The sequence below is a fragment of the Mirounga angustirostris genome, unplaced genomic scaffold, assembly GCF_029215605.1.
Source record: "Mirounga angustirostris isolate CCGP_5_RB_7025 unplaced genomic scaffold, mMirAng1.0.hap1 SCAF_1, whole genome shotgun sequence".
NCBI lineage: Eukaryota > Metazoa > Chordata > Mammalia > Carnivora > Phocidae > Mirounga > Mirounga angustirostris.
In genome coordinates, this window is record NW_026991709.1 from 66,402,187 (window position 1) to 66,429,448 (window position 27,262).

Genomic DNA, 27,262 nt, shown 5'->3' on the forward strand with positions numbered 1-27,262 from the left:
AAAAAAAAATAGGAAGATATATTCCTGAACCTTAATGTTGGTGAATATTTTTTAAACATGTCATAGGCAATAACCATAAAAAAAAATGGACTTCATCAAAACTAAAAGCTTCCACTCATCAAAAAACACCCATTATGAAAGTAAAAAGAGAAGCTACAGACTGGGAGAAAATTTGCAATATATATATACATGTGTTATGAAGAACTCACATCCAAAATACATAAAGAAGTTTTCCATACAGAAAAAAGGGGGGGGGGGCGAAGACTTCAAGAGAGACTTCATGAAAGAAAATATCCAAATGATTCTTACATCACATACAAAATAGATGAAAGACCTAAATATGAGACAGAAAGCTGTAAAAATCCTAGAGGAGAGGACAGGCAGAAACCTTTTTGCCATCAGGTGTAGCAACTTTTTTTCTTGATATGTCACCTGAGGCAAGGGAAACAAAAGCAGAAATAAACTATTGGGACCATCTAAAAATAAAAAGCTTCTGCACAGCAAAGGAAACAATCAATAAAACTGAAAGGCAACCTACAGAATGGGAGAAGGTATTTGCAAAAGACATATCTGATAAAGGGTTCGTATCCAAAATGTATAAAGAACTTATACAACTCAACATTCAAAAAACACATAATCCAATTAAAAAATAGGCAGAAGACATGAACAGACATTTCTCCAAAGAAGACATACAGATGCCAACAGACACACGAAAAGATGTTCGTCATCACTTACCATGAGGGAAATGCAAGTCAAAACTACAATGAGATATCACCTCACACCAGTCAGAATGGCTAAAATTACCAACACAGGAAACAACAGGTTTTGGCAAGGATGTTCCCCCCTTTGGCAAGGGGAACCCTCATGTGCTGTTGGTGGGAATGCAAACTGGTGCAGCTACTTGGGAATACAGTATGAAGGTCCCTCAAAAAGTTAAAAATAGAACTACCCTACAATCATAGTAGTAATTAATAGTACTACTGGGTATTTACCCAAAGAATACAAAAGCACTAATTCAAAGGCATATGGAAGTAGCCCAGTGTCCACTGACTGATAAATGGATAAAGAAGATGTGGTGTGTGTGTGTATATATATATATATATATCTATACATATATATATATATATATATCTCCCTTTTCTCCATCATATATATATATATATACATATATGATGGAATATTATTCAGCCATACAAAGGAATGAAACCTTTCCATTTGCAACAACATGGATGGACCTAGAGAGTATTGTGCTAAGCAAAATAAGTCAGTCAGAGAAAGAAAATACCATATGATTTCACTCATATATAGAATTTAAGAAACAAAACAAATGAGCAAGGGGGGGGAAAGGGAGAGAGAGACAAATCAAGAAACAGACTCTTAATTATAGAGAACAAACTGATGGTTTACCAGAAGGGAGGTGGGGGGATGGCTTAAATAGTATTAAAACGTGCACTTGTCATGATGCATATTGGGTGATGTATGGAACTGTTGAATCACTATATTGTACACATGAAACTAATATAACACTCTATGTTAACTAACTGGAATTAAAATAAAAAATTAAAAAAACAAAATATCCACGTGATTGACAAGCACATGAAAAGGTGCTAAAAATTATTACTCATCAAGGAGATGCAAATCAAAATCACAGGAAGATACACTACATATATCCACAGAAATGGCTAAAATTAAAAAGACTAACATAACTATACCAATTTTTGAAGTGGATGGTGAAGCCAGAACTTTCATGAATTGTTGACAGGAGTTTAAAATGGTATTATTTGGCAGTTTCTAATAAAGTTAAACATACACCTCCCTTATATCCCAGGATTTCCACTCCTAGGTATATACTCAAGAGAAATGACTTATTTATAGTAGATTTATTCAAAATAGCCAAAAATAGAAATGCCCATCTGTAGAATTAAAAAAACATGGCATATTCATACAATGGAATTCCATTTAACTTTATTAGAAACTGCCAAATAATACCATTTGGGGGGGGGTATGTGCTATGGTGAGTGCTGTGAATTGTGTAAGACTGTAGAATCACAGACCTGTACCTCTGAAACAAATAATACATTATATGTTTAAAAAAAAAAAAAAAGAAGATAGCAGGAGGGGAAGAATGAAGGGGGGAAAACCGGAGGGGGAGATGAATCATGAGAGACTATGGACTCTGAAAACCAAGCTGAGGTTCTAGAGGGGAGGGGGGGGGGATGGGTTAGCCTGGCGATGGGTATTAAAGAGGGCACGTATTGCATGGAGCACTGGGTGTTATACACAAACAATGAATCATGGAACACTACATCAAAAACTAATGATGTAATGTATGGTGATTAACATAACATAATAAAAAAATTTTAAAAATCATAAAAAAAAACACTGACAGTTTACTTTCCGTAGGGGGTTCTTCAGGGACCCCTTCTCCTTGTAGACATTTCCCAGATGACACACTTCATTCTGTGGCCCTGCTTTCTGTTTGCACGTCTGTGTGTCTTCCATCCTGGGGATTCCTCAAGGGCTCTGTAGCAGGTGGTCAGAAACATTCGGTGAACCTCTGGGTTCTGTGGTCCTGGGCCTTTCTTCACCTTAAATCAACACTCTGAGCATTACTTTTACTGCATTTATATTGTGTTTATATATCTGGCCAGAAAAATCATATATCAGTATGTTCAATACTAATTTATAGTATAAGCCTCATAAAAGTGCAAAAATCACATGTAAATATGGATATATGGAAAGAGATACAAAAACATGCAAAAAAAAAAAAGAAAAAGAAATAAAGGAGTAAACCATTTGATAAAAGCAACAACATGGGTGAATGTCAAAATCATTTTGCTGAAAAAAAGAAGTCAAACACAAAAGAATATCTATAGTATGAGATTTCTCTCATATGTGGAATTTAAGAAACAAAACAGATGAATATAGGGAAAAGGAAGGAAAAATAAGATAAAAACACAGAGGGAGGCAACCAGAAGAGACTCAACTATAGAGAACAAACTGAGGGATGCTGGAGGGGTGGTGGGTAGGGGGAAGGGATAATTGGGTGATGGGCATTAAGGGGGGCAGGTTATGTAATGAGCACTGGGTGTTATATGTAACTGATGAATCACTAAATTCTCTCTGAAACTAATAATACATTATATGTTAACTAAATTGAATTTAAATTTTAAAAAAGAAAATCTACAGTATGAGTCCACTTATATGAAATTTAAAAACTGGAAAAGGACTGGTTGAACAGACTGTAGTAACTGGGAAGGGATATGAGGGAACTTTCTGGGATGATGAAAATATTCTATAACATTATATGGGTGTAAACAACTGTGAAAATTTAAGCACATATTATTGAGCTATGCACTAAAAACATGTGCATCTTGCCACATATAAATTGTGCTTCAATTTAAAAAAAGTGTGGGTGGGGGAAAGAATCCCACACGGAACTCCAAATATATGCAAACCAGATGGGAACTGGGAACTCCCCAGCCAAAGAGATCTAGTTTGGAGAGGAGGAAACTCTATGCCTGCCCCAGGAGTTTGGCTGAGCCCTAAGGGCTCACTCTTTTTATTCCCTTCTGTCCACTCTGTTTTGCTACACAGCAGTTCAGGCATGAAACTCTGACAACGAGCTCCCTCTCAAAAAAAAAAAAAAAATATCCACTCCTACCAAGCATTTTGTAAGTTGGGTCAACTTTTTGCAAGTTTGAAGTTCAAAGTCACAGAAAGCGGTTTCATCATAAAGTACAGGCTGGCTCTCTTGACACCTGGCTAGCTGAACTGTCTCCCCTTCTCTCTGAATGCAGAATAAAAACTGCTTTTCTCAAGCCAAGATGCCAGTCAACACCCAGATCAGAGAGTCACAGCTTTCTCCCCAGAAGGCCTGGACAAGGAAATTCTTTCATAAGAATAGAGCACTCCTTCTGAAAGGAATTCTTTCAGAGAACTCCCTCTTCTCTGTGCTTAGCCACACCACTCTAGTTGAAGCAAAAAGCGGAGGCAAAGCATTTATGGGTAGCTAACTGTTCTTTCCCCTTCCCCCATTTCCTCTCACCCTCGCCTCCAGGCCCGAGGGGACCTCTGAGAAACCTTTAGAGTCCCTTGAGGGCAATTTGAAAACCACTGCACTAACTTGGGTGCAGGAAAGACTGACAAAAATTGAGTTTGAGAAAGAAGACATTTGCCCTGCGTATGAAGTTGGTGTAGAGCAGCGAGAGCAGAGATTCTAGTTACATGAGTGTTGATGGCACTGGACTCTTTGGGGGTCTGCATGGTCACAGGCAGCCACCCACCAACTGCCTCAACAGCCCATGTGCATCTCCAACATAAAAAAATCCACTGGACAGGGGCTGCTGGCCCCCAACTCTCCTCCCCTCCACTGAAACTTCCTCACCTTCCTCCCGGATCTTCCTCCCACCTCCCACTGTCACGGCCCCTCCTCCAGGTCTACCCTGATTTTAATGGCAAGACTGACATGACTTTCCTCAATCGCAGTGTTGGCCAACCCCTCCTCGAAGGCTGGTTCTGCAGTTTTCCACAAGGCCCTTGTCCATCCCTAATGATCACAAGGGAAGCCTGAGTTTTGTAGTCCTCTGAAAGGTATGAGAAACTTATTCGTATCATTTATAAAACGTAACTAGTTATTTTATGAGAAAATAATTGGGTTTGCCGAACAAGTCTTAATCCTATCAAAGTTCATCAGAAAGTTGCTTAAGTATGTTATCAAGAAAGCTAATTTCTTCCCAGAAAGAAATTATAAATTATGTAATACAAAAAAAGCTCTGTCCTAGACCATATTTGAAAAATAATTGTATTTCATGGTAGCTAACATCTGACTACTGTGGGAGAGGCTCTTGTGCTTCTTAGTGAAGTAACAAGACAGAAGTTTAAATTATTGTTGACTTACTAAGATGGAATCAATTCAAATTCAAATTAAGAAAATATTAGAGGAAGCAGTATAAAAGCAAGACCAAGAGACACATCAGCAAGGTGTTTAAAAGGTAGTGCTTTTTTACCTCAGTTTTTTTTTTGAGGGGGTATAACTTACATACAATAAAGTCCACCCATGTTAAGTGTACAATCTGATGAATTTTGGTAATTGTGTACCATTGATATCCACCACCACAATCACACCACTATAGAACAGTTCAGTTCCATCTCCTGAAAACATTTCCTGTGCCCGTTTGCAGTAGATCCTCTCTCCCACTCCCAGCCAGCGGCAACCTCTAGTCTCTTTTTGTCACTTTAATTTTTATTAACAGAGATATTAATTTTTGTGCTTTTCTTTTCTGCACTTCCTTCTATGTGACTCTTCCCTATCAGAGACATCCATACTACCTTGAGAAGAGCTAGGATGGTATAATAGAAATGCAAAGACAAAAGCAATATTTGCTTTGGGTCAGTTTTTGCTTCTAAAAGAAATTTTTGAGAACCAACAGGTTCTCAAAGGTTTTGAATACCCAAGAGTACCAGGCATAGACTCTAGAAAGAGAACAGAAGATATGCTGCTTACCCCACGCCTGACCACTGGGGAGATTAGGTAAATACCACCTGAACTAGTTGGTGAACAGAGAGGCAGAAACTGACTGTGCCCTTGAAAAAAGGTTGAAGGCCTGGATATGAGAGGACCTGACTTAGAAAGGTCACAGGAAGATGTCAAGGACTATCTATGGCCAGAGTTAAGTCGTAAGATGACTTGTGGCCTCTTGATTGAATACCATGTCATTCACCTTTGCTATTTTTCTCAATACATGGATCAGGGCATTCCATGTGCATCCATCTGCATAGCACCCCTTAGCTTATCCAGTAAGACAACCACCTAGCTCCAAAAATTTGTCAAGCACCTGTCAAACTTTATAAAGAATGAAGCTCCTGTCTAATATATAATTTATATATTACATATTAATTAATTATAATATGAAAGTATTAATGTGTAATATAATAATATAGAACAGTCTCCAAAATATATTGTTAGGGATAAAGCAAAGCATATAATAAGGATAAGTAGGGTACCATTTGTACCATTTATAGAAGAAAAGTATATACATATGTATATGTATGTGTGTAGTTAATTATTTAATATCTGTACATGTAAAGAATATCTCTGAAGGATACAGAAGCTGGTGACAATAGTCTTTAGAGAATAGAAGGGTGGCTGAGGAATAGAGTGGGTGAAGAATTCCTTATACTGTAAACTCTTTTGTTCCTTTTGAATATTCTTATCATGTGTACATGTTATATATTCCAACAATTGAATAAAATAATGCAGATAAATATTCACATAAAGCAGTAATTTTGCTTCTAGATAATTTCCCTCCAGAAGCTGTCACACATGGACAAAAGGGAAAAAAAATGCAATATTGTTTATAAGGGTAATAAACGAGAAACAACCAAAGTCTTCATCAGTAGGGGAATAAGTATGTAAAATGTGGAATAGCATATAGTAGTTAGAGAGATTAGATGATAGATAGATAGATGATGATAGATAGATAGATAGATAGATAATAGATCAATCTATCATCAAATAACAGTTAAAGGAAATAAACTAGATTGATCTATCTGTGTGTCAACATGGAACAACTCAAAAACATGTTGAGCAGGAAAAAAGCATATATAGAGTATATGTTTAGCATACAACTTAAATAAATTTTTAAAAACACACTAAGTAAATGTATAAAATGGGCTAGAAGGATATCAAACTCACAGTGTAGTTTACCTCTGTGGAGGGCAAAGTTGGGGGGCGCGGGGTGGGAATGGGAGACTGGTAATACTGATTTTCTTAAAAACAACTACCAAAAAAAAAGAAAGAAAGAAAGAAAGAAAGAAAGAAAGAAAGAAAGAAAGAAAGAAAGAAGAAAAGGAAAGGAAAGGAAAGAAAAAAGGGAAAGTAGGTAAGATAAAATGTTAAAAGTTTTAAATCTGGGTGATAGGAATATAGGTGCTTGTTGTTTTACTCTTTGTGTTTTTCTACAGTTCTAGAAATGTAAAAACAAACAAACAAACAGTAAAATACAAATATCCAGCCAAGGTTCTCCAGACAGACACTTTTACTTTCTTTATAAAGTCAAGTAAATTCTAAACAATCAGCCTTGACATTATTAATAAATATACCTTTAAAATATAAAATTTAGTATTAGAGGTTTAAAACAGTGGGAAACTCTGGTCGTGGCTCCAGATTTCATTCCTCAGATGCACCAGGATGGACTCATTGTCCAAGAGAATGCAGGGAAGTCTGAGTCCCTGTGATGACGTAGTTGACTCGCTGGGCACACCCATTTGTTCATCCTCAGCACTCATTCTCCCAAATTCCTACTGGCACACTCTGTTGAGGAAGCAGCATGGCTTGCAAGCTTCAAGACATATTCATTTTCCCTGTGCCTTTTTGCTCTTTGTGAAAAAGAAAACCTTCTGGAGGCGGAGCTTATTGAGCAACACCCTCTTTAAAAACCAGTCTCCACGCTTCCTTGATCACTTCAGTTCCAGCGTCCTGCCTAGCAAAGAAGCAATTAGCCAAAATGATACCTGGAGGCTTAACTGAAGCCAAACCTGCCACTCCAGAAATCCAGGAGATTGCTAACAAGGTGAGTTGGTGTATCTCATGAAAAGGATTGATCCAAAATCTTGGTTCCTAGATGGGCTGTGTTAAGCGTGTGGGTGAACATGAAAACCAGAAGAACATTGGAAATGTGTGGTTTTGTTCAGGCTTCCTTACAACTAAAAACCTTTTCAGTTGAAACCTCTAATAATCCCAACTATGAGAGTGGTCTTGAACAAGTAACACCCCTTCTCTGAGCCTCAGTTTCCCCATTTATAAAAGAATTTATATTGGGTCATCTTTATAGGCTTACAGTGTATGATTCTAGGATTACTAATTCAGTTCTGATGAAGCTTCTAATCTTACCAAATGGAGCCAACATGTAATTAAAGTCTGAGGTTGTTAACAATTTGACAAACTTACCTTCATGCGCTCTGTGTGGAAATTTTTTTAAATGGGTTAAATGAAGAACAATATTGCAAAGACAATCCACTTACAAACTTCCTGCGAATTTGACTAAATAGAAAAAATTTTAGTCTCTTCGTATATAGAAGATGATTAAACTAGTAGGGAAGGGGAGTGACATTGTCTGTGGTGATTCTGAAATTGGTTATGGTGAAAACAAGAACTCAATGTTTTTAGCAAGTTGATACATTTTTCTAAGTGTTGTTTGATTAACTATCACCTGTATGATAAAATTTTATTATACTGCATATTTTATGAAAGAAAATATGTATAAATTACCATTTTAGGTTTGTAAATTGTTGCCCTATTTTCTTGTATCATTCTTCATTTTTTTCTCTCTGAAACTTCATTCTATGACACTGGCAAACAAGACTGGCCTCTCGTGTAAGTGAAAGAGATAGGATTTCTATGTTAGGGCTCTGGAATGCTCTCTAGAGATGCAATGTCTGGAATTCTATCACTCATTCTTTGGGGATAAATGTTTCCTTTTCAAGAGTTCTTTTAAAAAATAGATACTTTGGAGCTTTTCTTTCTTGCAAAGGGTAATGTTAAGTCATTAATACCTTTATTTGAGGTCAGTATTCTCAAATTTCAATGTACAGGTCAGTATTTGCAAACTTCAATGTACGCATACATTACCTAGGGGGTCTTGTTAAAATGCAGATTCTGACTCAGTAGATATGGCTGGGGTGGGCCTGAGAACCTGCATTTCTAGCCAGCTCCCAGGTGATGCCCATGCTGCTGTCCATGACATCACTGGCCTGCAAATCTGGAGATACATAAATCCAAGAGGTCTATGGGAGATGGGCTTTCTAAAAGCAGAGCACTGGGGGCACCTGGGTGGTACAGTCGGTTGAGCCTCTGACTCTTGGTTTCAGCTCAGGTCATGATCTCAGGGTTCTGAGATTGAGCCCTGCGTCAGGCTCCGCGCTCAGCACAGAGTCTGCTTAAGACTCTCTCCCTCTCCCTCTGCCCCTCTCCCTGCTGTCTCTCTCTAAAATAAATAGATAAATCTTTTTAAAAAATAAATAAAAAATGAAAGCAGAGCACTGCAAAAAAATTATCAATTCTGTTTGTGAGATGAAGATCACACCTCTTGCTCTGCTGATATCAGAGCTGTAAGGACTACACAAGGTGATGTGCATAACAGTGACTTGAAAACAAGAAAGAAATACGCATAGGTGGGGCATCACAGTTATTCGCTTCAAATTTCTGCCCGAAATTACCCATGACCCTGGAAGATCCCCCTGAGACTCTCCAGGAACCGGAGCTATAAGGGAGATGGGGAATAACAGAGATTCCATATAGAGAGAGTGTGCAGAAAATTTTAAAAAGCCTATCTTGGTTAGCAAGAATAATTTTTTTAGTAAGAAGCTATAAGAAGGCCTTGCATTGTTAAAAACAACCATCTGTGAACCACATCTTAAATTATGAAATTAATTTGAAAGTGTGTTTCTTGCTGCTCACCTCAGGCTCCAACCCTGTCGAGGAGGTAGAATGAGAGATAGGTATTAACAATAGTACATCACTCCAGAAAGTTGCATTGCAGTTGGTCTTCCTAACCCCTGGTGCAGGGAAGGAAATCATCATGTCCATATCTCAGATGAGATTTCAAACTGAGATTCAAAGAGGTTAATATCTGCCTAGTTAAGAAGCTAGCCTATCTTCAGATTTTTGACCACCTGCCTTTTCCTCTATGCAGTGGCAGGAACATGGAGAAGCATGTGGGTTGAGGGAAATACATGGTATGGCAAATTGCCTTCTCTGTGAGAGCAGCCAGCCTCAGATTTCAATCAATTTGAGAAATGAATATCAATGAACCATTTCTTGACTATCTCTTAGGTGTCCAGCATTGTGTTAAATGTTATAGAAGATACATAAGGACTTTAAGACATGGCCCCTGCCCTCAAGGGGTTTAGAGTCCATTTAGAGAAGTCAAGATAACTGGAACATAATAAAACAATCTCCAATTAGGAACATTTTTTAAATCATAGGTTGGGGACCAGGAAAGACATTAGAGTTTGCCCATCAAAGCTCCTAACTTTCAAGTGAATAATTACTGTGTAGTAGTTCAGCTTCACGGGTATTAAGCTCCCAGTTATCATCTGGCTCCCCTCTCCCAGGAGAACCTTAGGGGACAATTCCCAATTAAGTATTAGAAGGCAGAAGAATGGTCAGTTTAGGAAGCACTTTCCCATCCATGATAAAATTTATCTCCCTACAAACAACCCCAAGAGGCAGGTATTACCAAAACCACCTGTAGGTGAAGAAATATAATCAACACCTTCTCCAAGATTATAGAATTAGTTAGGTGCCCAGTCAGAGTCAGGTAAATGGGTAAGTGTTGGTAGTCATACACTTAGTATTATCTGAGGTGGTCCCAAGGAAGACCACCACTACCTGTCATTTACCTTGTAATTTTATCCCTTTGATTCTTTAATGTATTCTAATTTTTTTTTAAATCACCTGCTAAAATGTAGGTATTCTTAGAGGAGCTGAGGTTTATCAGCTTTCCCTGTCCTTAATAGAGAGCTTCTTAGTGGAATGCCAGCTGAAGGAAGAACTCCATTTGGAAAAGAAGGGAAGGAAGGGAAGGCCATCTCATAGAGAGGGGAAAGCATCAAAGGAAAAATGAGAACTGCAGGTTCAAGGAATTTGAAATGAAAGAGGGAGAAGCCTGGGTGGCTCAGTAGGTTAAGTGTCTGCCTTCGGCTCAGGTCAGGATCCCAGAGTTCTGGGATCGAGTCCTGCATCGGGCTCCCTGCTCAGCGGGAAGCCTGCTTCTCCCTCTGCCTCTGCCTACCACTCCCCTGCTTGTGCTCTCTCTCTCTCTGATAAATAAATGAATAAATAAATAAGTAAACAAACATAAAAAAATAAAAGAGGGATGTTGGATGAGGTCAGAAAGAGAAGAAAATCAAACAAAGAGCTTGGGTTTGAGGAGACTTGAACATTTCTGAAGGCAGGAGAAAAGAGTGTCCCCATTCTGAAGATAACGGAGACTGAATGGTAGGTGTGTATCACGTATCACTAAAGGATGTAAATGGTACTTGGGTCCTGAGTACATGTGAAAGAAATCCCATTTCCCAGGAGTCTCTGTATTACTTGAGGGTCTCTGCTATCCTCTTCTATCCTCTTTTCTTTCTGGGAAGACAAGGTGTCATGAAGAAAAACAACCCTGGTTTCTTCATTCCGAAAACATTATGTACACAGTACTGTGTGAATTGCTATAGGGACAGAAGGGACACAAAGATGGTTCTTGCCTTTAGAGAAATTTACAAAATAGATACAAGATAAGAGATACACTCAAGGAAATAAAGAGCTATACTTGGCCTGAGCATTGGGATGGTAATTCCAGAGTATGTTTATGTGCAGGAAAGAGCTGTTATTTCAATAATTATTTTCAGAAATGAGGGCTATTATTATGCATGCACAGGTAGATACACACAACACACACACATGTATATGTGTGCATGTGCACGCACACACACACACACACACACACACCCCTAAGTCAAACCTAATTGCTAAATGCCATTCCTGGAATCCACACAGACCATAACACCATACAAACACCCCCTCTGCATATCATCATGGACACCACATCCCGGAGCTTAGCATGTCATAGCTGTCACTCACCCACACATTTGTGTTCTCTCTGACCAAAGCCTCCTCATCAATCACGTCTCCCACTGCCCCACACCCAGAGAACCTGCCATTCAGCCACACCACAATCTTTCAGGCCCTCACCCTCCCATCTTCATCATCAGAACATGCCTAGGCCCACTTGAGTGCTCATCCAGACTGGACCCATGATGGGTGGCTTTATGCACACTTCCACCCCTGATTTCTGTGTATCTCATGAAATTCTGGCATTCCAGTCCTCAATTAGAGATCACTCCCATTGCCACCACTTCCTCTTCAGCTTCTGCTCCAGGTTCGGAGAACTTTGCTCAAGGAAGTTGCAGAACCACAGAAACTCAGTACAAATCTATGAATGCATGCCAGCAAACAACCACAACAGGACACTAGGGCTGCCAAAACATTCTTTCAGTGACATTCTGTTGGCCCTTTCCTAGAAACCCCGGAGAGGTGGACCTGGGTCTTCTCTCTCCTTGGTTTCTCAATCCCTCCCATCCCCTTGGCCCCTCCAGCCAGTGTCTCAGTTCCTTCTCTTAAAAGATTACAGTCATCTGGTACAAGAACACTCCCAATTTCCTTATCCCTTGCCGGATCTCATTCTTCCCTCCAGTCTAAGACTCTGCCCTTCCTCTCTTATGTGGAGTGCTATCATTTCTTGCATACCAGGTGCCTTGCCCCACACTTGCCCCTTCCCTCAAATACGTAGTCAGATGACAAATGTCTATAAGTCACTTCTCATCAGTCCCACTATACTTTCATGCCATACCCAAACTCTCCTTCCTTACTCTGTAAAACATCCCAAAATATGGCCTACCTATGTTGCCACTATCACCTTTCTATCCATTCCTCTTTAAATTATACATAGTCCAATGTTTCTGCAGAATGATTATAGATAGGGAAAATGCCTTGGTGTTGGGTGCAGCGTGGCTCAAATCCTCAGATCCCAGAGAACTAATAACAACTCACCTAGATTCATGCTCTGCAACCGTAAAAATATCTTGAACAGCTCTAGGGTAATTGTATTTTACCAGCTGCTCCTCCCTGAAAGCATCCTTCCCCTGACTGGGGCCCGAGTAACAAACCCTTACTGTTTCTTCCAGCATCTCAGCCACCACCATGCATGGCAGGCTGGGGAAGGTGAACACCAACTGTGTTCAGCTCAAGGTCTGTCTATGGACCACCAGGTCCCAGACCATCACTCCTAGCTGGCCTCCACCCTCCCAGCACCCATCCCTGGGGGGTCTTTCAGCACCAAGCTGCCTTCTGAAAATTAAGGTTTCACTGACCAGTTCCTTCCTATTCTGCCCCCTTTCCTGCTTCTCCGCTTAGACCTCATCACCCCAGGTTCATAACATCCAACATTAGAAGAATACCAGTCTGTTCTACTGGCAAGAGAGAGCAAGGCTACAGGTTATAAGTACAGTGAGCCTGAAATCGCAGCACACAGTCAGAGGGTGCCGGTGCACTTACCAAAACAAACCAGGACATTGGAAATCTGCTCTCTTGTGGAAAATTCTGGACTTGTAGACTTCACAGATGCAGTGGAAAGGTTACAGATTTTGATCTATTTTTTAGGACAAATAGAAATAAAATTTTCTGGGGCACCTGGGTGGCTCAGTTGGTTAAGCGACTGCCTTCGGCTCAGGTCATGATCCTGGAGTCCCGGGATCGAGTCCCACATCGGGCTCCAGTCCCACATCGGGCTCCCTGCTCGGCGGGGAGTCTGCTTCTCCCTCTGACCCTCCCCCCTCTCATGTGCTCTCTCTCTCTCATTCTCGCTCTCTCAAATGAATAAATAAAATCTTAAAAATAAATAAAATAAATAAAATAAAATTTTCTGATATGTGGTAAAACAAACAAACAAACAACAACAACAACAAAACATGACCAAAAGACTGGAGACCAGAAGGAATACAGATCATTGCAACAGATAAATCAGATACTTAAACTATCAGGCAAGGGATGGAAAACCTTAAATAACTGTAATTAATAATTTTTCAGCCTTAAGCAGTCATGTTTTCCTCACAGCCTCAGGTCCCTCATTTGTAAAATGAGGTTTAAATAGATAATTTTGGGTTTAGAGATTAACCCTTTCCAACTCAGCTCCTAACTTGACTGGTACCCAGCGTTAGCTCAGAAAGGCTAGACAGGGGAAGCAATAGGACAGTAACTCCTCTCCTTACTTGACTTCTCTCTGCACTCCTGTCTACCTTTTTTCCCTCTTTCCTGCACCCCACCTCTTCCCATTTCTGTTTTTGGTTTTTTTTTTTCCTCATGATTTGTCTTCTTCCTTTCTCCACTTTGGAGCTTCATTTTCCATCTCAAGAAAGCAATAGCACATTCTTCCCATCTATTCAGAAAGTCACAGGAGAAATAGGTGGTGGTCCATGAGGTGTTGTACCCTCAAAAGTGGTCTGAGAACTCAGAGTTGCAAAATGTTTACATCTTTGAAAACCAGTTCTGGTACTCAAACCGAGGGGCCAATAGAAAAGGATTCAATATGTCTGCCTACTGATGGGAAGGACTGAATGGCTGTGGGAGAACCTAGATGCACAGGATGCCTGCCTGAAACACGTAAAATGCTTTAGTGAAGGGAAGGGAGGCAACTTCCCAATAAACAAGGCGTATCGAACATACACACCTATTTTCTTTTCCCTCTAAATGATAGGAAAAGATTAGGCGGGGAAAGGGCACAAAACCACACATAGAAGGACAACAGGAGATAGGCAAACACCACCTCAGAAATACTGACCAAACCTTGGAAGATGGAAAACAGATAAACGATGGAAAATGACTGGGCCACTTAGATGGAGCCCAACCATAGAGGGGAGTGATGAGCCAGCAGCAAGCGGATTCATGGTGCAGAATTCCAAAATGGCTCAAGCACTAGCAACGCCAGAAACGTATGAAGATGAGAGTGAGGCATGGGGCTAATGCCTGGAGAACTGATAGCAGATCTGTTTGAGGAGCAGTTAGGCCACCCCCAGATCCTTCCCTTTCACTATCTTCCAAGCTAGCAGAATTCTGGAGATTTACTCTTAACAGAAAGTGAGTCAGAGAGATCACAGTGAAAACTAGAAATATCAGGCTCAGCTGATGGCAGGAATGAAGGACCGATACTGAAAACTGGTAGATCCAGTAAAAGTTCACATATTGAATTTGAGACTCTCCATTCCCTTGTCATGTCGGGTTCAGGCATGCTGGCACCAAAGCTTATAATCTCTCTGTAGTAGACAGAATGGTGGCCAATATCCTCATCCCTGAATCCTATAAATGTGCTATCTTACATGGCAAAGGAAATTGCAGATGTGATTAAATCAAGGATCTTGAGATATACTATACTATTTTTGCAACTTTGAGTCTGAAATTACTTCAAAATAAAAAAAGTTTAAGTGAAATAGTAATTATTGCTCTATTTTTATTAATCAAAGACTTATATATCAGAGTTTTACTAGTGAAAACGTTACCATATTGTCATATTACCACACTGAATTGATGCAAATTCAGCCTAAAGCAACAAAATTTAACATTTTAGTTAGCCCATGTAATCTTATTAAAGGTAGATCTTTTCTTTTCCTTGAAATACTGAAAATAGCTCTCGTTATCATGTTTGAGCATCTTTAGAAGCACAAGGTTCCCAGACTTGTAAATCACATAAATGGAGTCCATTATAGCTTTAATAATGTATTTCCTCTTCTCTCTTCTTAAGGTTAAACCTCAGCTTGAAGAAAAAACAAATGAGAGTTATCAAGAATTTGAAGCTGTAGAGTATAAAACTCAAGTGGTTGCTGGAATAAATTACTACATTAAGGTTAGAGTTCAACATCCTTGTTGGGTTCACCTTGGCACTAAAAGATGCTGCATTTCCCACTTTATGTGATGTTCCCTGCACCCTTACCATATATTTTGTCCCTTCCGGTTATCCTAAATGAAGGTGTTTCCCTAGCATGAAATCTCCCAAGTGGTAGACTCTCAAATTTGGCAGATGATGATATATTTATACCATCTGTTTCCTGTGAATTTAGAAAGGTTTCCTATATTGACTCCTTCCAAATTACAATTACAATTTACAAATTACAATTTTCAGAAATTGTATAGAAAGAGATTTCATAACGGTTCCAAGCATGCTCAGTTTGTGGCCATGGCGCTTTTTGTGTGAAGTGAGAGAATATCTCAATTGCCTGAAGGCTTGGAGCTGGACCAGATGCTATCTTGAAGCTTATTCCACTCAAAGCTTTGTGATTCTATGTGTCTAAATTAAATGGATTTTAGAAATGACTTAAAGTAGTTTAAGGTGGGAAAATAACTGAAGCTACTTTTGTCCTTCACACAGCATTTTGATTAATAAAGTTTAAATAATTTTTGCAATTTGTAAGTAGATTCAATTTGTGACACTGTAGGTGTAGTTTAAAACAGTGGAGCATTTAAAATAATTTTAAGATTATTTTATAGCTATATCAATGAATTAAATGATGCACTATCCAGTTCTAATTGAAGAAAATGTTTGCAAAGTTGAGACGGAACCAATTCAACAAGTCAACCATAGATATTTGAGAACCATCTTCATCCTTTTGTATTGAGATGATAATTCTGATTTAATAAATAATAACAACAGACATTCAAATGTATGTACTTGGATCTTTACAAAACCATTTGACCAAGGCACAGTCTGGCTTATTTCTCTTTAACAATTAACTACTTAAGATATAAAATGTTTAAAAAATGTTTTCAGCAAAAAAATAAAATAACAGGTCCTAACCAGCTCAGCATAGGAAAATTACAACACTGGGTCATGTAAATCAATCAGCCCACTCCTATCAAATTTGAGCTCCTAGTATATGCCAGGTCCTGGGGTGGCCCACATGAATGAGATGTCACCTCATCCTCAGAAAGCAATGACATTATTTCCTCCCTTCTCAATCTACTTTCTTCACAGCTGAAAAAGAACTTTTTTCCAGTTAAAAATGATTTTGTTCAAAGAGAAGAAACATTCTATCAAAATTGGGATCATTGTTTTAATAATTTACAATTAGTCCAAGTTCATAAATTTCATATATTAACCAGCTCATGTATTTCTTAAAAAGCTCATCAGAAAAATTGAAAATTTCATCCCTTAAGACCACCTGCCTGGTTAGATTTCTCCTACTGGATTACAACTCCTGACCCCAGTTCCCTCATTACTTCCTGGCTGTCTAGTTGTTGATCTCTGCTCTGAACTGCTCTCTACATTTAAGGTCTTTCTGTTGATGGGACCTTCTGTGTTCTTTTTCAAGTACCTATCAAAAGCCAGGTGGTGGAATAGATGGGGTGCAGGCTTTGGTGTCAGACAGTTCTGGGTTTGAACCCTTGTTCAACTTGTTCCATTAGTCAGTGCCTGTGTGATCACAGCCCCTCATCTTCTCTGAGCCTCAGTGTCTTTATCTGCACAATGCAGATAAAAACCTACTTTGCCAGGTGTTGTGTGAGTAAATGAGCTAGAAATTTACTGAGCACTTACAATGTGCCAGGCTCTGTTCTAAGAGCTGAGCGTGTGTTCTCTCTTTTAATCCTCTCAACAAATCTATGAGATAAGTATGATCATTTCCCTCGTGTTACTGATGAGACAATGGAGGCCCAGGGAGATGGAGTAACTAACAAAGGTCATACAGTTATAGGAGCAGAGCCAGGGTTTGAACCCAGGAGGTCTGATGCTTAACTACTGGCTGTGCTGCTTCTAATAATGTATGCAAAGGCTGATGTCCTGTTCCAAACGCAGAATAAATGCTTTTAAAAGGTTACACTGTGGGTGAATCTGGGTGGCTCAGCTGGTTGAGCATCCAACTCTTGATCTCAGCTCAGGTCTTGATCTTAGGCTTGTGAGCTCAGGCCCCACACTGGGTTCCATGCTGGGTGTGGAACCTACATGAAAAAAAATAATAGTTATAATGTAGAGTGAAAAGAACATCAATGTTGGAGTCTAGATTTAGGTTTTGACTCTGTCACTTATTAGCTAAGAAATTTATGGAAAATTACTTAATCTCTCCTAATCTGCTTCTGCATGTATAAAATTGTCATTGTTCTACCTTTATTCAGGCCTATAGTAAGAAGTACATAAAATATTCTATATCATAGCCTCTGAATCATAGTAAACATTTGATAAATGGTATTTGTTAATTAAGAAGGGACATCAGAACATAAAAAATATTATTCTAAGACAAAACTTTTATTGTCCTAACCAAAAACAAAAGTAGAAATTCTCACCATGATATTCTAGGTCCCAGATTCATGCCCAAACTACCATTTCAATTTTCATACCAATGACTTCCCAGCAAGATCCCTTTACGTTAAAGGGACCCTAGACTGTCCATCCCCTGGTGTCTGCTCAGTCCTATCAGTGGGCATTTATAGTGTAGGTTCTAATATAGATATGGGAACCACACCTCCCAAATTTTCTAAGACAATTCTGATTTTCTCCTCCCTTCTCAAACCATGTGGCAAATAAAGTATCCCAATTTGGAAGTCAAAAAACAGAATCAATAAAGAGACTGTCACTTGTTTTCTTGCTTTGTGCATCTTTGAAAATGAAATGTACTTTCATTTGTGCCCAAGCAGTAGAGAAATTAAAATAAAATAAAATAAAATAAAATAAAATAAAATAAAATAAAATAAAATAAATGAAGGGCTTATGCCTCTTGCCATGCCTTTAGCCTGCCCTTTCTCATAAAATAACGTGGTAGGCTTATGAAAATCAAGGGTCTAAGAATGCTGATATAGAAATACTGTTCCTGAAAACTTATTTCGGTGAGTCTTTAAGTCTGTAGATCTTTCACTTGACATAGATCCATCTGAATGAATTTCCTTTTCATTTTTTTTTCTTTTTTTATCTTTTAGGTGCGAGTAGGTGATAATAGTTATATTCACATGAAAGTATTCAAAGGCCTTCCTGGACCAAATCCAACTTTGACACTTACTGGTTACCAGACTGACAAAAGCAAGGACGATGAGATCACAGGCTTTTAGCAGCATGTTCCAAAAGTGGTCTGATACTTTCCACTGGCTACTAACTAATGTTCCCTGCTAATAAATGTAACTATCAATAAGCAAACATTCCTTTTCAAATAGATTTATTTCTTCAACTATTTCTCTTTCATTGAATTAAATAGTATTTACCTTCTCTTTCTCAAAGTCAATGTTATTGCTTTAGAGTAGGAATTCCATACAAATTGATGTCAATTGGAAATCTTATAGAAATTAGTCAGGCCCAATGCAACTAGCTAAAGGATAAGACCACCACCACCACCACCACCATTCCCACCACAGGCAGGCTAGATCATGGGCTATCAGTGCCCTGTGGTAGCAGAGAATCCAATATTCCATCCCTAGCCTGACATTTTAAAATTAAATCAGGTATTTTACAAAGTATATTTATATATTGAAATAATCTCAAACTTACAGACAAGTTGCAAAAAATCTTTTTTCCCAGACATTTGAGAGTAAGTTACCTACAGTGATGCCTCATCACCAACAAATATTTTAGTGTGCACTTCCTACAAACAAGCATTTTCTCCTGAATAACTGAAATACAACCATCAAAATCAGGAAGTTAACACTGATACATTTACTAACATTTAATCCCCAGACAACATTCACCTTCCCCAAAATGTCTTTTATTGCTAAAAGCTCCAGTCCAAAACCAAGTGTTCCATTTAATTGCCATTTTTCTCTTTTCTAACACTCTATTAAGATATAATTTATATACCATATAAGTCACCCAATTATACAATTAGACAATTCAATAGTTTTTAGTACATTTAAAAATGTGTGCAACTGCCACAGCCAATTTTAGAACATTTTCATCACCTCAAAAAGAAACCCCATACCTTTTAGCTATTATCCCCCATCCTCCTCCACATCTTCACCCCTAAGCAATCACTAATTTATTTACTTTCTGTCTCTAAAGATTTGCCTATTCTAGACATTCCATATGTATGAAATCACATATGGTTTTTGCAACTGGCTTCTTCCACTTAGCATAATGTTTTGGAGATTCATCTATGTTGTAGCATGTGCTGATCTTTTATTCCATTTTATGGTCAAATAATATTCAATTTTATGCATATACTACATTTTGTTCATCCACTTATCAGCTGATGGATATTTGGGTTGCTTTCACCTTTTGACTATTATGGACAATGTATAAACATTTGCACACATTTTATTTATTTTTTGCCCATATATATGTTTTCATTTCTCTTGGGTAGATACCTAAGAGTGAAATTGCTGTTTCATAGGGTGACTCTATATGTTTAATTGTTCAAGGAACTTACAGACTGTTTTCCAGAGTAGCTGCACCATTTTACATTCCCACCACAGGGTAGGATGGTTTGGATTTCTCCACATCCTGAACACTTGTTATTTTCTGCTTTTTTGAGTCTAGCCATTGTAGTGGGCATGAAGTGGTATTGTGTTATGGCTTTGATTTGCATTTTCCTGATGACAAATGATGTCAAGCATCCTTCATGATCTTAATACCCATTTGCATATCTTCCTTGGAGAAATGTCTATTCGGATCCTTTGCCCATTTTTAAATCAGGCTATTTGTCTTTATTATTGAGTTGTAAGATTTCTTTGCATATTCTGGATACAAGTCCCTTATCAGATATATGATTTGTAAATATTTTCTCCCCTACTTTCTTTTTACTTTTTGATGCTGTCCTTTGAAGTGTCAAAGTTTTTAATTTTAATGAAATCCAAATTATCAGTTTGTTTTTTTAAGTTGTTGTACTTTTGGTGTCAGATCTAAGGATCCTTTACCATATCCAAGCTCATAATGATTTACTCCTATGTTTTCTTCTAAGAGTTGTGTAGTTTTAATATTTACCTTTAGGTGTTTGATCCCTTTTGAATTAAGTTTCTATTTTGAGTTAATTTTTATAAATAATATGCAGTAAGGATCCAACTTGATTATTTTGTAAGTGGCTATCTAATTGTTCCACCACCATTTGTTGAAAAGTCTATTCATTTCCACATTGAATGGTCTTGGCATCCTTGTTGAAACATCACAGTCACATAAATTCATTTCTGGATGCTCATTTCTGTTCCATTAATCTACATGTCTTCTTTTTTAAATTTTATTTATTTATTTGAGAGAGAGAGAAAGAGCAAGCATGAGCAGGGGGTAGGGGCAGAGGGAGAAGAAGAAGCAGACTCCCCGCTGAGCTGGGAGCCTGATGTGGGCCTCAATCCCAGGACCCTAGGATCATGACCTAAGTCTAAGGCAGACGCTTAACCGACTGAGCCACCCAGGTGCCCAGTACCACACTTTTCTTGATTACTGTTGCTTTGTAGTAAGTTTTGAAATCAACAAGTATGAATCCTCCAACTTTGTTCTTTTTCAAGAATGTTTTGGTTCTTCTGGCCCTTTGAAATTCTATATGAATTTTAGAATCAGCTTATAAATGTCTACAAAGAAGTCAATTAAGATTCTGATAGGGATTATGTTGAATCTGTAGGTCAATTTGGGAAGTAATGCCATTTTAACAATATTAAACCTTCCAATCCATGAACATGGGATGTTTCCTCAACTATTTACATTTTCTGTAATTTCTTTCGACAGTGTTCCATAGTTTTCAGAGTATAAGTTTTGCACTTATTTGTTAAACTTATTTCTAAGCATTTTATTCTCACATGTGCTATTGTAAATAAAATTGTTTTCTTAATTTCATTTTGGCTTGTTAATTGCATGTGTATAGAAATGCAATCAATTTTTGTATATTGGTCTTGTATTCTTCAATCTTGCTGAATTTGTTTATTGGTAATTTGTTTCTCAGGATTTTCCTGTACAACAAGGTCATGGCATCTGCAGAGAGACAGTTTTACTTCTTCCTGTCTAGTCTGAATATCTTTTATTTCATCCTTAATTACTGTCTAGAACCTCTGGTACAAAGTTAAAAAGAAGTGGTGAGAGTGTATATTATTGTCTTGTTCCTGATCTTAGGGGGAAAGCTTTCAGTCATTTACTATTTAGTATGATGTTAGCTGTGGGGTTTTTGTAGATGCCGTTTATCAAGTTGATGACATTTTCTTTTAGTTTTTTAAAATTATGGAAGGCTATTTATTGGATTTTGTCAAATGCCTTTTTTTCTGCATCTTTTTTTTTTCTGCATCTTTTAAGATGTTCATGTGGTTTTGCTTTTTGTTTTTTCACTATAGTGCTTTACATTAATTGATTTTTGAATGTTAAACCATCTTCACATTCCTACAATGCATCCCATTTGGTCATGGTATATAATTATTTTTTATGTGCTAGATTTGGTTTGCTAGCATTCTGTTGAGGGTTTTTGCATCCATATTCATGAGTGATATTGATCTGTAGCTTTCTTGTGATGTCTTTGTTTGGTTTTGGTATCTATGTAATAGTGGTCTCACTGAATGAGTTGGAAAGTTTTCCTCTCCTACTTTTTGGAAGAATTTGTGTAGAATTGGTATTTACTCTTCTTTAAATGTTTGGTAGAATTCAGCAGTGGAGCTATCTGGGCCTGGGCTTTTCTTTATGGGTGATTACTAATTTAACTCTTCACTTGTTATAGGTCTATTTAGATTGACTCTTCTTGAATTGGTTTTAGTATTGTCTTCCTAAAGATATATTCATTCAATCTGTATTATCTATTTTATTGGCATATAATTGTTCATAGTATTCCTTCTTTGGACCTACCTAACAGATTTTGGACTGAATTGTTAGGAAGGAGAGGTAAGGAAGAAGTGGAAGGAAAGAGAAGGAGAAAGGAGAGAAGAAGAGAAAGCAAAAGAGGAAATTTGTTTTAAAGATGCCCTAAATGAGCGTCTGCCTTTGACTCAGGTCATGGTCCCAGAGTTCTGGGATTGAGCCCCACATCGGGCTCCCTGCTCTGCGGGAAGCCTGCTTCTCCCTCTCCCTCTGCCTCTCCCCCTACGTGTGCTCTCTCTCTGTATCTCTGTGTCTCAAATGAATAAATAAAATCTTAAAAAAAAAAAAAAAAAAGATGCCCTAACTAATGTCTCCCTCTGTGTTCTGCACTCTGTTCATCATCCTTTTAGTGCCACTTGTCAATCCCCCTGTCCCCAAATAATAATAGTATATATTAAGTGCTTATTTTATACCAGGTAGTGTTCTAAAGACTTTACACATGTAACTCATTTAATTCCCATAACAACCTCATGAAATAAATATTGTTATTATCCCCTCTTTACAGAAGACTGAGTGTAGAGAGGTTAAGTTACTGCCCAGGACCTCATGGCTAGTTAATAAAGTGAAGATATAATCCCAGGCTATTTGCCTCCAGGACCAATGCTCTTAATTCCTACACTCTACTAACACAAGCTCAGAATTCATTTGCTCAGCTATTCTGACCCCTGTAGGAGGCAAGGGAGAGCTTGAAATAGTGTAGTGATATATATGTATGTAATGACCACTGCTAGATGCTTCATAATAAAGGAACTGTCTTATCCATCTGCCGTCAGCTCCTAGCACAGAGATATTAACTTCAATCAATGAACTAAAAGATCTCCACTGGCTGGCTAATATTAATGCCATACGGCTCTTAGGTAACAGAGACTACCAGAAATTATCTCACTGGCCTAATAATCCTTTTCCGAGAAATGCAAACATGGACACAAACATCTGTAGTTATAAACTCAGAGCAGGATATACAAAACTCTATAATCAGATTGATTAGATTTATTTGTACTTTATCCTGATTTTGGTATAGAAGACTGAATATACCACATGTTTAAGAATTAATCTAGTAAGAGACATACAGAACATATGTAAAGACAATTACAGCACTTCACTGTCGGAACTAAAAGACTTGAATAAATGGATAAACATATCCTGTCACTGGTTAAGTAAACTTCATGTTAGTGAGAACATAGTAGCAAATAGGAATAGGAAAGAAGATCAAGTAATGTGTGCAGTGATTCTCAATCATCCCTGCATATTAGAATCACTTGGTTTATAATTTTTTTAAAAGTCCCAAGTTGGGGGGCATCTGGGTGGCTCTGTAGGTTAAGCGTCTGCCTTTGGCTCAGGTTATGATCCAGTAGTCCCAGAATGGAGCCCTGAGTCGGGCTTTCTGTTCAGTGGGGAGTCTGCTTCTCTCTCTCTCTCTCAAATAAATAAATCTTTAAAATAAAATAAAAGTCCCAAGTCGGGCCCCATGCAGACTAATTGAGTAAAAATCTGAGAAAGAGTCTATCTAGATGATTCTAATGTCAGCCAAGGCTGAGTACTAGAGTGATATAAAGGAAAAAGGAGAAAGGTTTAATGGAAATACTTGAATTGAAAATATATTTCAAAACTTAAAATACTACAAAAAATTTCTGCTAGTAGGTTAAAAACATAATAGATGTGTAGGGTAAACCCTGACAGTTGTTTATTTGTTTTGCTTTTGTAATACAAGTGCCTCATTTAAGCTTTGGTGAGGCATCCACTTCAAAGACTCATCCTCTTCCAAGATAACTATCTCAAATAAACACAGCACCAGCCACAGACCAAGTGAAGAACCAAGCCACCTCCCTCAAATGAGGACTCCATTGTTTTAGAGATCTTGGTTAATTTCGATAACCATCTGGGCCACTTGTTTTCTTTCTCTCTTCCCATGCTTTACATTTCCATTCTTACATTTTAAATTCACCAATAAAGAGCGAGCCCCCAAAACCCTAGGCCCCCCATCCTCCACCCCCAATAAAAACAGAATTCCAGGCCAGGGCAATGTCTTTCTCTCTCCCTGTGACTTCACTTTGTGGGCCCAGGTATGCTATGTAATTTCCAGATCTTGCAAGTAATAATGTTTCCCCTCCAAAGTTTCCTGACAGTTATTGCTTAAGGGCCTAAGGGTGTCTTGCAATCATAGTAAGAACTACACGTACTGCTCCAGCCACAACATTGGTTATTGATAGGCTGAGACCAGCCTAAAACAAGATGATGAAAACAGGAAAAAAAAAAAAAAAAAAAACACGTCAAAAAACGTAACCCAAATCTGTTTAGTCCCAGCAAAATAAAAAGTGTGAAAATTATTTTTCATTGACTAAATGTTGTTGAAAAATTACACTATTGTTGAAGATTTACACTATGTTGAGAAATGACTCTTTTTAAAAACAATTTTAATGTGGAAGATAATTTTTTAAAGGGAGTGACATTTTAAAAAATAAGGAAGTGGTATTTGAACAATTAGACTTACTTCCCAAGAACTGTTGGAATTCCAAGAAAAACAAAAAGAAAATATATCTATAACTGGATAATTGTAGGCTGTCCAGTTGATGGAAAGGGTATTTGAAAGCTCATTGGTCATTTAGGGCTTATCCAAATAAAGGGGCAAGTTCCTCCAAAAAAACCCTGCTTTCCTTTACAGTACATTGCAACCAAGGGAAAATTGCATTTCTGAAGCATTTTTCCCCATCAAATTTGAAATGGAATCTGGGAGCATTTGTACATAGAATTTGTAACTCTATCGCAAAAATTGTTTTGTCTAACCCCAAAGAGAGAAACTGAATGTACTCTTGCCTTGCCAAGGTGAAGGACTCAACCCCAGCTGTCTGTCAGGCCCTCCCAAATTCTCTGCCACAGACTGTTTTTAAATAATGACCAGTAATGGGCCAAGTTACAACTCAGAGGGCATGATTCTGCTCAGGGTTGTAGGCAATACCTTCTCTGTTCTGTCTTGGGAAACAGGTTTCTTCACTTACCTGAGGGAGTGAATCTATGATTTTCTGCCTGGTTTCTTATTTTAGGAGAGAGCCAAAGACTCATCCTGGACCCTGGAGGCTTCTGAGGCTTCCCCTGCTGGAACTTGGTTCAGACACAGTGGGGAGTTTTTCCCAAGAAACTATCCAAGCACATACCTGGTGCTTTAAATGACAATATGAGGAGGTATTGGATGAGGAAAAAATGTCCTAATGTCAATGGATAGTTTAAATAGGGAGATATCGCTTGGCCACCTGACCCAGTGGGAATGTTCTTGATAGACTCCTTTGGTTCAAGAGAACTTATTTTATGTAATACACAGATTTATCATAAAGATGCATCTGCTTAGGAATCTAGGAAATGTCAAACAACCAGGCCTTGTGAAGGGGGACCCATACAGAACTGGGTCTCAAAGCTGGAGACCCAAGAACCGGAATCCAAGGCAGCTCTAAGAACCTGAGGAACTATGGATGCGGGTTTTTACTCTAGAGCTCTACTATGAATGGGCTCAGCTATTCCCCAAGCAGCTGTCTGCATCTGTTTCTGTCCACTTTTGTGCCAGCTCCAACTGGCATTCTTTCTTCTGTATAATTCTCCCTGCTTCATGGTGTGCATCCTCACGGGTCCTGCTTTCTCAGAACACTGGACCCTCGTGGCCCCCTATTGTACCTCATCACCACTTCCTTCAAGCTTCACCTTCCACTGCTAACTACATCATTTCCTCAGTATTTCTCAGTTCAAAGTCTTGAAGAATTTGATTGTCCAGATCATCTTCTTGCCCCATGACATGTCCTAAGACACTGGCCAACTTAAGGTTAGCAGTTCTTGGGCAGTTGCCCAGCCCTAGTGATGCATAGTGCAAAACGGGCTACCAAGGGGTGCTATTTCAGTAGGAGATAAGGGCCAAAGAGTCCTTCCTAGAAAGGGCTGTGGTGTGGCTGGTATATGATCCACATGACAAACATATGGATGGAGGAATGAATGGATGGATGGACAGACAGGAATATTGTGTCCTTAGAGAAGTAAGGCATGACTGATTAGGGGGGAGAGAGAGATTTAATGTAGATTTCACAACTGAGCATAAAAAAACCCCCCCGAAACAAAAAACCCTCTGCATTGGTTTGTTGCGATATATGAATGAGATCTGACCCAAATCCTTAGGAGCCAAGTAATGAACAGATCCTAGTTGGACTAGCTCTCAATGTCAAGTCATTCTTAGAGAAAGAAGATGAATTTCCCACAAATTCCTTCATACACTTCTGGCCTGGTGTAGGGCCTGGTCTTTAGCCTTTGCCTATTAGAATTTCCCAAATTTTGTCTCCCAAATATGGCAGTCATGTAAAATACTTAGAATGGTACCTAATTTGTAGTAAGCAATGAACAAATGAGCTATTAGTAGTAGTATACTGTTCGTTCATTGAACATATCATTCGGCTCCATGTAACAGAATCCTAAACATAGAGGCTTAACCAAATAAGTGAACCACTCCTTTATATCCCTCAATGAATAAATTAAAAATCCCTGCCCTCACTTAATTTGGAGACAGACAGCCCGGGGCTGGGATGCATTCAGAAGCTGGAAGCTATCTTTGCTTAAACCTCATTAACATTTTGTGTTTCCTCTCCAAAATAACGCTGTTGGGTAAATTAGGCTTCTCTTAGAAACGCTGCCCCTATCAGGAAGAATCACTTTATGACTATTTTCTTTATTCTTCAACATTCATGCTCAACCATATAAGAAGTGTTTTTTGGTTTTGTTTTTTTTAACGAACAATCAAGGCTTAACTATTAGGCTAAAGGTACACACAGATATCATGAGTAACCTCAGTAATCTCCAACATTTGATTAGCTCACATAACTCCAGGCAGAATACTCATTTTTCTTGATTTGCTGGGAAACCACATGTTGGACTAATCTCCCAGTTTACAA

At 38.3% G+C, this 27,262-nt stretch overlaps 2 protein-coding genes across 3 annotated transcripts in view; one reads left to right on the plus strand and one right to left on the minus strand.

Moving 5' to 3' along the window:
* The first annotated feature begins 7,080 nt into the window (after nucleotides 1-7,080).
* Nucleotides 7,081-18,755, plus strand: CSTA (cystatin A). The gene is made up of 3 exons (XM_045902976.2): nucleotides 7,081-7,574; nucleotides 15,345-15,446; nucleotides 18,506-18,755. The coding sequence occupies exons 1-3, from the start codon at nucleotides 7,509-7,511 to the stop codon at nucleotides 18,632-18,634; spliced, it is 297 nt and encodes a 98-aa protein (XP_045758932.1). The 5' UTR covers nucleotides 7,081-7,508; the 3' UTR covers nucleotides 18,635-18,755.
* Nucleotides 16,260-27,262, minus strand: part of MIX23 (mitochondrial matrix import factor 23) — a 37,687-nt gene continuing 26,684 nt past the window's right edge. For both annotated transcript variants that reach the window (XR_008505008.2, XR_008505009.2), the window contains one exon: nucleotides 16,260-17,533. The gene's annotated coding sequence lies outside the window, so the exon portion shown is untranslated. The remainder of the gene's footprint in view (nucleotides 17,534-27,262) is intronic.